A 13,124-nucleotide genomic window follows, 5' to 3' on the forward strand; every position below is an offset into this window, starting at 1 on the left:
ACTGCTAAGGCAGCACCAATGCTCTGCACAGAGTGTGGTCCCAATGAATGGATGTATGGACTCTTAGTCTGGCACATGACAACGATCTGGCTCATTGGCTTGACTATCCTCTTCCCCATAACAAAGAAGCTTTGCTCAAGTGGGCACACAAAGCCTCTCAAGGAAGCCATTTAATAAAGCATGAACACCATGAATTGTTTGTCATTAAAATTTAGTTACCTTAAATGGTTGCTCCTTAGAAACAGCATATTGCTGGGTGGAATTTGCCTCCATGGCACCATCTTCTCCAGATTTCCAAAGTTTGTGGCTCAGGTCATGTTGCCCATCGATAGACCCATCATCCCAGTACCCTCCAACACAGGCCTGACCCTGATCATCTTCATGTACAATCTCGAGCTCTCGGTGATTGTTCAGCTGCCTGGTGCCATCGGTCATTCCGTGCTGAACCTCCTCCAGCAGGACAGCTCGATTATGAGATAAACCGACATCTGTGGATAACAAGAAATTTTATTTTTCATTCTTTCCAAATGGTAGTTCACATATGATTATGTTACATGGAATCTAATCATTCCTTGTGGGATACTAAGGAAGTACATTGGGAAGCGAAGAAAAGTTGGCTGAGACTCGGTCTGCTCTCGCCTATTTACTGCAAGAATGTCGAGTAGAAATCAACACAAATATTGGTTGGATGTGAATACACACAAGCGCACTTGCACACACGCTGCATTCCCATATACACAGATATGGATAGGGATAGGGATATAGATATGTCATGTGGATATGGTTAAGATAAGGATCAGGAGATACATATGTCATGCAGAAACGGATATAGATACTTTATGCGGATATGGGTCAGATAGGGATAGGGCTATCGATACGTCATACAGATACGGGTCACATTGGGATAGGGATATCAATACGTCATGCGGATACGTGTCAGAAAGGGGATATGGATACAGGTCAGATAGGGATAGGGATATGGGTACGTCATACAGATACAGATAGGGTAAGGATAGGGACATAAATACAGTGCCTACAGAAAGTCTACACCCCCTTTCAAAATTTTCACCTTTTGTTACCCAATAGCCTGGAATTAAATTGCATTAAATCAGACTTTTTCCACCTTTATTTACACATCGTAACCCACAACTTCCAAGTGAAAAACAAATTCTACAAATTTCAGAAAATTAATTAAAGATCCAAGACTAGAATATTGCTACGGTTGTGGGGGTAGATGGAGGAATTTAAAAGGAAAGTTAGGATTGAATAGAGTTGTTTGGTCCGTGGACGTGTAGGAGATATCTCAATGAAATTAAGTCGGGAAACTGTGAGAGTAAGTCTTACTTGTCACCACATGGGGTGGTGCGGTGTAAATTAGATGGGGATTAAGAATAAGTTTCCCCAGTATGTGATTGCCCCCATGTAACCTATTCCTACGTTTTTTAATTTACAAGCGAGCCAAACGTGCCAAGCAGGCAGAAGCCCCGCCTCCAAGGGTGATGGTGGGCAAAGTCAAGCCCCCGAGGCTGATGATTGATGCGTGTGACGCGAATAGGAGGAAGAGGAGTGCGTGCAAGCCACGTCCTGGAGAAGAAATGGTGGTTCGGAGACATCAGTCAATCGGTTGAGTTGAGAGATCGGTTGAGCATACACACAACACAGTTTGGAAGAGGAACGGTTGAGTGCGGATTGAGGGTCGCAAGCGGTCGAGAGAGAATGTAATGAGGAGATGGCCTGTAAGAACAGGGCTTTACGGCTGGCTTTCCTTCGACGCATGAAGAAGACGGCACAATTCTTGTATTTGTGCTGAGACTAATTGGCGAGCATTGTGAAGCAAGACGTTGGCCATCAACTCTTGGTTGGTCGTGTGGAACGGACCCCGAACCTCATATTTGTCAAATAGCAGCTCGGTGAGGATGATCGACGCACGAAGCAGCTGCATGGGGTTTCAAAGCCTTGGTGTTGAATACCGTTCACGAATTGCCTGACGTACGTTCGTCTCGCTGCGAGAAAGTGACTTGGAACAATTTTGCACGCGTCTACACGTTCTATGTATGCAATTATGACATCACACAAAATGCTACTTATTCCCCATGTGGAGTATTTGCCATGTTTCAAGTTTCTCCTTGGTGCGGTTTCAGAGATAAAGAGGTCCAAAGTTTTTCCGTTTTTGCAACATGGCTGGTACACCACATGACCGATGACATCATAATTATCAATCATATATTCCACATGAGTTGCTCCTATGGTGAAAATTTCATGTCAATCCGATAAGTGCTTGAAGAGAAAAACCACATTCACGTTCTGTGTGGACAAATGGATAGACAGCCAGCCAAACGGACAAACCCAAATGCAATACCCTCTCCTCCGGCGAGGGTAATTATAACAAAACTTTTTCCACATCTGCTCTTTCATTGCAAACCACTTAAGCACTTGTTAAGCAACACTTATTTTGCCATGATCACAAAAAAAAAGAAAAAAAAAAGCACAAGTTACAGGATTGGTCTTCAAATGCAAAATTTCCGAATTACCATTTTGATTGTGTGTCATCGTACTGTTTGCACAAACTTTAGCTCCTCCGAAGTAGAATCTGCTTTCATGGAAATCTGTGAGTAACTGAACCAGGTGATTGCATTGGATCCAAGTCTGCTGCAAAATCTCTCATTGTGGCTTTTTTTAAAATGGCTAACGGTGTCTTCCTCTCCTCATATCAGGGGGATGTGTGGCGTATTACATTCTTCACATACAACGCAGCTGGTATAATCTATGCTGGTTAACTCATTTGGTCACAGTCAAGGGTAGTCTTCACTGTGAACAGGCATCCTGTATTTTACAGGATAGTTTCCATGCACACACCTTTGTACCCCTATCTCATAGCTTCCGGGATGCCATTTGTCCCGCATTCTCAGTAGTTTGAATTATTTTGGTCATGCTACCAATTACCACGACGCAGCTGGCAAGTTCATGTACGGTGCAATCTTAGCATGCTCCAGAATCCATCTCAGGCATATGAAAAAAAAACAAAACATTAAAACGTCAGAGCTTCACGAGACTGTTCCCCCTCACCTGAAGAAGCACCGCCCCATCACCCCGCATGTGAACAGACGGCAGCCCCCTTGACACCTGCATGGGAGTCCCTTTTGTGTTTTCATGAAAGCTGGTCACCAAGGTCATACAGATCTTACACAATACACCTTTCACCAATTATAGACCCCCACCCCCTTCCACCAATTATAGACCCCCCCACCCCTTCCACCAATTATAGACCCCCCCACCCCTTCCACCAATTATAGACCCCCCCACCCCATCCCCTTCCGTTCTGTGGAAACGCCCTGCCGTCAAATTACACAAGCTTTGTGCGACACCAACGGTTGGCCGAAAAACCCTTGGCCCAAAACATCCACCACATATGTGTTCCGTAACACGGCGAACCCCTGATGAAGTAATCTATAAACTCCTTGAAAAGGTCGGTGTCTTGCTCAGGTGATGTCGTATATTTAGCAAAACGTAAGCATTTTAATAGAAATCCCTTGAGAAAATGGATTTTAAACAGTAAAATAGGTCATATATTGTTCGCCCTGAACCCATTTTCATATTTTCATGGAACATACTCTTTACAGAGCGTCAGTACTGCTCAACGAAGCAGCTTCTTGGCAAGGATTACACTGGGTGGTTTGCCATTGCCTTCCCAACGTTGTTTATCCGTACTCTATTCTGTAAAATGCTGATCGTCAAGCAACGAAGCTGATGGAACCATAATAAAATTATTTGGTACGACTCGAACGGAGTTTGAACCAGCAACCTCCCAGACTCGGTGAGGACGCTCGAACAATCACACCACCAAGTCTGCTATTTAACCCGAAATTAAACATCCCGTGAAAAATCACAAATCAAAACCTCACATCAAAAATTAACTGCGTGAGGTAAGCGTGAGGTAACCGCGAGGTGAGCGTAAGGTAACCATGAGGTAACTATGAGGTAAGTGTGGGGTCAGCGTGAGGTAACCATGAGGTAAGCGTGGGGTAAGCGTGGGGTAACCATGAGGTAAGCGTGAGGAAACCGTGAGGTAACCGTGGGGTAAGCGTGAGGTAACCATGAGGTAAGCGTGAGGAAACCGTGGGATAAGCGTGAGGTAACCGTGGGGTAAGCGTGAGGTAACCGTGAGGAAACCGTGAGCTAACCGTGAGGTAAGCGTGAGGAAACCGTGAGGAAACCGCGAGGTAACAATGAGGTAAGCGTGGGGTAATCGTGTGGAAACCGCGAGGTAATCGTGAGGTAACCGTGAGGTAATCGTGTGGAAACCGCGAGGTAATCGTGTGGAAACCGCGAGGTAATCGTGTGGAAACCGCGAGGTAATCGTGAGGTAAGCGTGGGGTAACCGCGAGGTAATCGTGAGGTAAGCGTGGGGTAACCGCGAGGTAATCGTGAGGTAAGCGTGGGGTAACCGCGAGGTAATCGTGAGGTAAGCGTGGGGTAACCGCGAGGTAATCGTGAGGTAAGCGTGGGGTAACCGCGAGGTAAGCGTGGGGTAACCGCGGGGTAATCATGAGAGTGAATGAGAGCGACCGCTCTTTCCCCTGCCTGCCAGCACATCACGTATATTATGCTTTCACGGTTACCTCACGGTTTCCACACGATTACCCCTACGCTTACCTCGCGGTTACCTCACGGTACACACGAAACCATATTAAATACCATTTACACAACACGGACCGACTGAGCTTGTGACCATGCCGAACCCCTTGGTCAATTAAATTTGTGACGATTCCGAATTCCGCTTACCTGCCCGACAGCACGCGCGCCTGGACAATATTATGTTGGCGTCTTCGTCTTCTTCTTCTTCTTCTTAAGTCTCCATTTGGTGGTTGGACTCTGCGTTTTCTTCCTGCCTTTCCTTTGGGTTAATTTTACTTCAATATATCGAACATGTTCAAAACAGGTTAAAAATTACACCTTCATTTAAACCTTATACACATTCAACAATTTATCTTTGGATTGACGCGACAGGAACGAACAACGTCGCCGTGGCTTTTGCACTGAACAATTAACGAAAGTGTGGATCATATTTATAGAGTTACAGCAAATACTATAGTAACTTCACAACTTTCACAATTATGTTTGAAACTAAAACTTTGTTCCGTTTATCTTATGAATGAAGAATCCATTTCAACGTGTGCGCTTATCGAGGCGACACCATGTGTCCGTCCAATCGTCTGATCCAGTCAGATTTGGGGACAAGGCCGATTAGAGCCCGATTTGGGGACAAGGCCGAGTCGAGCCCGATTTGGGGGACAAGGCCGAGTCGAGCCCGATTTGGGGACAAGGCCGAGTCGAGCCCGATTTGGGGGACAAGGCCGAGTCGAGCCCGATTTGGGGGACAAGGCCGAGTCGAGCCGATTTGGGGACAAGGCCGAGTCGAGCCCGATTTGGGGACAAGGCCGAGTCGAGCCAGATTTGGGGACAAGGCCGAGTCGAGCCCGATTTGGGGGACAAGGCCGAGTCGAGCCAGATTTGGGGACAAGGCCGAGTCGAGCCCGATTTGGGGGACAAGGCCGAGTCGAGCTCGATTTGGGGACAAGGCCGAGTCGTGCCCGATTTGGGGGACAAGGCCGAGTCGAGCCGATTTGGGGACAAGGCCGAGTCGAGCCCGATTTGGGGACAAGGCCGAGTCGAGCCAGATTTGGGGACAAGGCCGAGTCGAGCCCGATTTGGGGGACAAGGCCGAGTCGAGCCGATTTGGGGACAAGGCCGAGTCGAGCCCGATTTGGGGACAAGGCCGAGTCGAGCCAGATTTGGGGACAAGGCCGAGTCGAGCCCGATTTGGGGGACAAGGCCGAGTCGAGCCCGATTTGGGGCACAAGGCCGAGTCGAGCCCGATTTGGGGCACAAGGCCGAGTCGAGCTCGATTTGGGGACAAGGCCGAGTCGTGCCCGATTTGGGGGACAAGGCCGAGTCGAGCCCGATTTGGGGACAAGGCTGAGTCGTGCCCGATTTGGGGGACAAGGCCGAGTCGAGCCCGATTTGGGGACAAGGCCGAGTCGTGCCCGATTTGGGGGACAAGGCTGAGTCGAGCCCGATTTGGGGGACGAGGCTGAGTCGAGCCCATTTCGTGTTTGGATTTTTCGACACAGCACAGGGACACAACTAATAGTCCAAGAGCCAGGGACTTTTATTTCCTGGAAATGACCAGATGTTTGATGGAAATTTCTGAAAAGGTTCCACCATAGGACATTCAGAACTGGAACTCTTAAGGTGCCAAGTGGTGGGTGTGCGTGTTATTAACCCCTTTTGTTAAAAGTGCGACAGTTCCATTTTCCTCAAAATAATGGGGTACAACAAATACAAATTCGAATATCTCCGGAAATCTTGGGGATAAAACAAACATCTGTATACCAAAATAATATGGAACAGGCAAAGCCGAGAAGCGAACGTATAATTCTTGTTACATTCGCTTCTTAAATATATCAAATTAAACAGTCCTTTTGCTATGAAGGAAATTAATATTACCTCAACATTACCTTCACAACAACAACTACACTGCCGAGAACAGGATCTCATCAAAAAAATTAATATTACCTCAACATTACCTTCACAACAACAACTACACCGCCTAGAACAGGATCTCATCTAAAAAAATATATATTACCTCAACATAACCTTCACAACAACAACTACACTGCCGAGAACAGGATCTCATCTAAAAAAATTAATATTACCTCAACATTACCTTCACAACAACAACGACACCGCCAAGAACAGGATCTCATCAAAAAAATTAATATTACCTCAACATTACCTTCACAGCAACAACTACACCACCTAGAACGGGATCTCATCTAAAAAAATTCATATTACCTCAACATTACCTTCACAACATCAACTACACCGCCTAGAACAGGATCTCATCTAAAAATATATATATTACCTCAACATTACCTTCACAACGACGACACGGCCTAGAACAGGATCTCATCTAAAAAAATTAATATTACCTCAACATTACCTTCACAACAACAACGACACCGCCAAGAACAGGATCTCATCTAAAAAAATTAATATTACCTCAACATTACCTTCACAACAACAACGACACCGCCAAGAACAGGATCTCATCAAAAAAATTAATATTACCTCAACATTACCTTCACAGCAACAACTACACCGCCAAGAACAGGATCTCATCTAAAAAAATTAATATTACCTCAACATTAACTTCACAACAACAACTACACCGCCTAGAACAAGATTTCATCTAAAAAAATTAATATTACCTCAACATTGCCTTCACAACAACAACGACACCGCCAAGAACAGGATCTCATCTAAAAAAATTAATATTACCTCAACATTACCTTCACAACAACTACACCGCCGAGAACAGGATCTCATCTAAAAAATATATATTACCTCAACATTACCTTCACAACGACTACACGGCCTAGAACAGGATCTCATCTAAAAAAATTAATATTACCTCAACATTACCTTCACAACAACTACACCGCCGAGAACAGGATCTCATCTAAAAAATATATATATTACCTCAACATTACCTTCACAACGACTACACGGCCTAGAACAGGATCTCATCTAAAAAAATTAATATTACCTCAACATTACATTCACAACAACAACTACAACGCCTAGAACAGGATCTCATCTAAAAAAAAAAAAAATCCTCAACATTACCTTCACAACGACAACTACACCGCCTAGAACAGGATCTCATCTAAAAAAATTAATATTACCTCAACATTACCTTCACAACAACGACACCGCCGAGAACAGGATCTCATCTAAAAAAATTAATATTACCTCAACATTACCTTCACAACAACAACTACACCGCCGAGAACAGGATCTCATCTAAAAAAATATATATTACCTCAACATTACCTTCACAACGACTACACGGCCTAGAACAGGATCTCATCTAAAAAAATTAATATTACCTCAACATTACCTTCACAACAACTACTACACCGCCAAGAACAGGATCTCATCTAAAAAAATTAATATTACCTCAACATTACCTTCACAACAACTACTACACCGCCGAGAACAGGATCTCATCTAAAAAAAAAAAAATACTAGAAGCGAACGTAGTATTCTTCTTACATTCGCTTCTGACTTTACCTATAACTTGTTCACAACTGTACACGCAATTTCCGGTTACTTCGGCCTGGATTCGGGATCAGCGATAAAATAACGTAAATCACGATTAAAAATTATTTTTTGATGATGCGGGAGATATCTTTATTAAAATCAGTGGAGGAAATATACACCATGTCTGATATTATTTGGGTCTTTCATGTCTCCGACGATGCCTTTATCTCCCGACATGCATCATTCCCCATGACAAAAACCGGAAAACAAAAAATAACCAGAAACAAAAAAAACGGAGGCAAAAGGGTCATAGCCAACGACACGGATTCCAAATTGCCATGGTATTGTGTTGTTGTTTCCTATTCTCTCATGTGCACGCGTTAAGTATGAAGCTCACTGCGTTTGCTATAAGTACTAACATAATCTTTTATTTAGAATGAGCAAATACAACCTGACGTGGGTGGGGGTGGGGGGGAGAAGGAGGGAGGGAGAAAGAGGAGGCAGGTGTAGGGTTGAGAGGAGACAGGTGGGGGTGAGGGGGAAGGGGAGGTAGAGAGGATGGAGACGGGGAGTTCAGGGGGAGGTGCGGAGAGTGACACCTTACCAAATGTTGCTATTCACTGTGGGAGGGAGAGGTGTGTGTGAGAGACAGAGACAGAGACAGAGACAGAGAGACAGAGACACAGAGACACACAGAGACAGACAGAGACAGAGAAACTTCCATTAAGCCACATAAAATAAATTTGCTTGTTTAGCGTCCCTGCCCGACTGGAGAAATGTCTCCGACCTGGATTTTTTTTGATTTTTTAAAAACCCTTAAAGTGTAAAATCCCTCAAAACAACGTTTTCCCACCTAAAAACAGTGTAGAATCATGTTTGTGCTTTTAAACCCACCGACGAACATCCCGTCGATGGCCCCTCTATCGGACAAATGCGTACCATCGATGCCATTTGTTTTCCGGTTGCTAATAGATACATAGTTTTTAGCATTCAACCAAACAATATTTTTTGCCATTTTCTCAAAACCATAAAAATGTGTCCAGCCTAGTATGGCTCTATGCACTTCATTGAGGTAGTCATTTAATTTAACCTTTTCTTTCAAGGTTGCCACTGCAGAAGATCACCGCCCTTCTATGAAAAGCCGAGATGTGCCGAAAGGGCATGGTTGCCCTTTCAATCCTACTGCCCACACAGCAAAGAACGTTGGAACTGTCATTCAGTGTGACGAGTGCGATAAGTGGAGGTGCCTCCATGCCTCCAATAGACTGACCAAGAAGATGAAGGATGAACTTGAAGTTGAGATGGAGACGATCCTTTCCAGTTGTGTAAGTGTGTTTAGGAATATCGAGGCTGGCGAAGAGGACGATTCACTTCTGAAGAACATTCATGTGCGGGCCAATCTTGACTGCGGATCACAAATATAATTAACCTATTATTCTGCTGGGTATGAGGACATATGCGTCCATTGTGGTGCTGTTGAAAATCTTGTGACAGTAGAAGGTTTCTATCCTTTCTGTCAGGACAGTAGGCCAAAGGAAAAGGTCCATAGACGTGGCAAGAAATTCACCGCTAAAGACTGAAGTACTACCACTACTGCATGAGATGACTACTGTGTCAACTTTTCAGCCAGATGTTGGTTTCTTTATCTGCATGTGCATGTACATCTGCAGTAAAATTGGTCCTGAGTCCCAGCAGTGTCACTTCGAAATGCATACGATGACTGGTGACAAAATTTAATTTGTTCACTTGGACTTCTCAGAACTATTAAATTTCACTCAATGTACATGTACATGTGTACTCCAGGGTATTGGAAGGAGAATGTCCTCATCGTGCTCCGAGAATGCCTGTCATTCACGTACCTGTCATTTCCAGGACCACTATGGGGTCATTTTTTTTTAATGAAACACCCTGTAGTAAATATAATGATGCCACTGTGTGTACATGATTTCCTACGACATTTAATAGTGCTTTCAGGTTTCACAGACAGATCCACTCGTATTTCAGTGGTCAGTCATGTACCAAATCCATGGGGCTAGGAACAACAAGAAAAAGCTCTGTTTATATGTTAACTCTTTATGTTTTTAATATCATTTATCACTTTAAATACATGTGTACAAGTTTAACTTTCACTTGAACAAAGATTTAAACAGCAATTTTCATGTTTTCTTCTTCAATTTGAAGCTTGAAAGTTTCTCTGGTCTTCTGTACCTTCCTAACTTGCCTTCTGACCATGAATACCATAGATGTCTTTGTCCTCCAGGCACGCCGCCACTCCATTCATTTAAAAAAAAAAAATAACTCCCTCCCTGCCTTGAAAAATTGGAAGAAAAGGATGCTAAACAAGTAAATTTTTTTTTAAGTGGCCTTATGGTAATTCAGTTTATAAACGTATACATGAATGAAATACATAAAGACGATAAACGCAAAGATTTACCTTAAAACAGTTCTTTGAAAGAGGAATTCAAGTGGGAAATTAGCCAAATTAAATTTAAAAATCTATCAGGGCCCAGAACACAACATGTCGGTTGAGCAGGTCAAAAAAACATGGCGGCTTCAGACCCCGGTGAGGTTACCCAGGAAACGCCTTAAGACCCAGAGAGCAAGGGGCCGAGGATCGCCTGATGAAGTATATAATTAAATAAGTCCGTTAATTATCTTCAAAAGGGGGGTTTAATTAACCCAAACACCCAATTTTCACTCCAGCACTTCCTTGGAGTTTTCCTCGTGTGCATGCAAAGTTTCAGGCAGCAAGGTTCCATGGTTTTGGAGTTATGGGGGAGACACACACACTGACACACACACAGCCTTCTTTTAGTATAGATAATCATGATGTAAATTTGATACTTATGTAGGTCACCAGAGGTCAAAAGGTCACTGGACATGCACACAGCTTGATATTCAGTGATGCCGCAGCTGTTTCACGATGTTCAACATGTAAACGTGACTGGACTCTGATAACAAGACATGTTTTACAAACAGCAGACGTCTGGGTAGTTTTATAGGTCGATTTGGAAGGATGTTAACCTATGTGGACCGTGTGGTCGCTCCCAAAACTGTACCTTATTGTGATACTGACCCTACTTAGCCCCGAAATTTGTCACAAGATGGCTCCCCCTATTTGTCGGCCTAAGTGTACACCTGAGTTCCTTCCAATGCCATATGAAACGTCATCGTTAGCTGTGTCACACCCTCTTTGTTTGAAATTAATATCTAAAACATATCCCTTGTTTGGATTAATTATTCAAACGAATAAAAACAGCTATGGCATTGTGTTTGCCAAAACCAATGGTAAATGATGTAAAATGAAATGTTCACCTCATCTCATGGTTTGTGATGAGTGTTAACTGGCTACTGCTCATCGGTTCCTTCCTCTTCGTCTGAAGAAATACTTTACCCTTGTATTTCATCTTCCTCCTCACCCAAGTCATCATCATAATCAGAGTCTTGGACAACGATGTTAGTTGGTGCTCGAGGGCCCTCATACCATGGCATGATGAATCCAATCCTGCCGATTTCCCAGCCATGTCCGTCTTGTCCAAATCCACTTGGATGAGCTTCGCTGGCATTTCTCCAGACATGTGCTACATAATTTGTTCTGCGGAGTTTTTGCTGAAGTACTGCCCTGCAGGGAGGCAGACAGGTCTGTCAACAGGTTTGGCGTGGGTTAATTATGATTAGTTAACTGAAACCTTGTCAACAAAAGATATCCTTCACAACACTGTCAGCATCTGCTATCAAAGCGTCGCTACATTTCACCAGGCCACTTCAATGGGGGGAATGTTCATCTGAAGATGTATACTATCAGGAAAAACCCTCTTAAAGATGGAGGCAGTATGAAGCACCAGAGCAACACATTATACCACATAAGTGAAGAGCCTCAATGTCGAAGTTCAACAATGAAATTTATACAGAGGACGCAACCCCCAGACTTGAGAGAGCGATGAAAATGAACCTCATCTGGATGATTTGCTGTCACATCAAGAAACATATTCTAATGTGGTGTGCCTGGAATTCCTTGGTGTTCAATGAATACCTGCCCCTGTGAGTGATTGATTCCATGGAAGACATTAAATTTCCTCCAACAAGATTGGATGTTGCGAGGGAAACACTCACTAGGTCACAAAAAGTTCCCTCTGAATGTTGGGAGAAGTATGCCATCGTTACCTATGACCTGGCCATTGTAAAACGTGCCCTCCAAATTCAGGCCCAGGAATCTCCACACTTTAACAATGTGTTCACTTGCTTTGGTACATTCCATATTTTCATGACATATTTTGCTTCTTTGGGTTATCTTTTTGAGGACCAGAGGTTCTGCGCAGTGCTGATGTCCTAGCTTCTGGTTCAATGTGTGGATTTATTGGTGGAAAACATTTGAACAGATGTAAGTGCATCCATTCACTCCTTGCATTGGCATGAGCTGAGCTGTTAGGGAGCTGAGGCATAAAACTGCAAATGTGCTGAGGGCAGACAAGGAGGTCTATTTGCGAGGAATCTGCGAAGGGGTAAAGCATCATGTGTGGTCAAGTGATTCTCGTCCTACTTACAGAGGGTTGCATGATTTGCATTCCTCCAAGCCCATTCCCCGGTGTACTACAGTTAGTGCGGAGGGTGGTGACTCTTGACAATGGAGTCTGTAGTGAAGGACCGCCGGGCCAATTACTTTGAGCAGTTATACCAGGCTGACCCATGAGCTGTCGAGCTGGATTTCAGAGGTGTAACTATCTCTTTTGCTGACCCTCCAATCAACTGCGGTCCACTTTAGTTTGTGGAAACAGGCTGCGGTGAACCGGTTGAAATGGTGTAAAGCTCTTGGGATCTGTCACATCCATGCTGAACTTTTCAAGGCTGGTGGAAATGCTGCACTCGTGTCGCTGCATGCAGTTCTGTGCTCTGCATGGAACACAGGCATCATCCCAACTGACTGGAAGAGGGGGCTTGTTTTACCTCTCTGGAAAGGGAAGAGTGATCGCTAAAATTGCAACAGCTACCGTGGGGTGAGGTTGCTCTCAGGGCCGGGT

The 13,124-nt window shown here is 44.1% G+C and overlaps 1 protein-coding gene across 8 annotated transcripts in view; it reads right to left on the reverse strand.

Annotated features, from left to right (window-relative positions):
• Positions 1–4,937, reverse strand: part of LOC147011264 (RIMS-binding protein 2-like) — a 206,291-nt gene extending 201,354 nt beyond the window's left edge. For 7 of the 8 annotated variants that reach the window (XM_085858924.1, XM_085858928.1, XM_085858929.1 and 4 more), the window contains exons 1-2: positions 4,783–4,937; positions 220–488 (exon numbers count right to left, since the gene is read on the reverse strand). In XM_085858924.1, the coding sequence (XP_085715050.1) occupies positions 220–435 (216 nt within the window). In that variant the 5' untranslated portion in view covers positions 436–488; positions 4,783–4,937. Of the gene's footprint in view, positions 1–219; positions 489–3,066; positions 3,174–4,782 lie in introns of those variants that run through there. The other variant, XM_085858923.1, reaches the window with a different exon arrangement.
• Between the last annotated feature and the right edge of the window lie 8,187 nt (positions 4,938–13,124).

Source organism: Eptatretus burgeri, chromosome 16 (assembly GCF_056783735.1).
Source record: "Eptatretus burgeri isolate ZD-2024b chromosome 16, Ebu_testis_v1, whole genome shotgun sequence".
Lineage (NCBI taxonomy): Eukaryota > Metazoa > Chordata > Myxini > Myxiniformes > Myxinidae > Eptatretus > Eptatretus burgeri.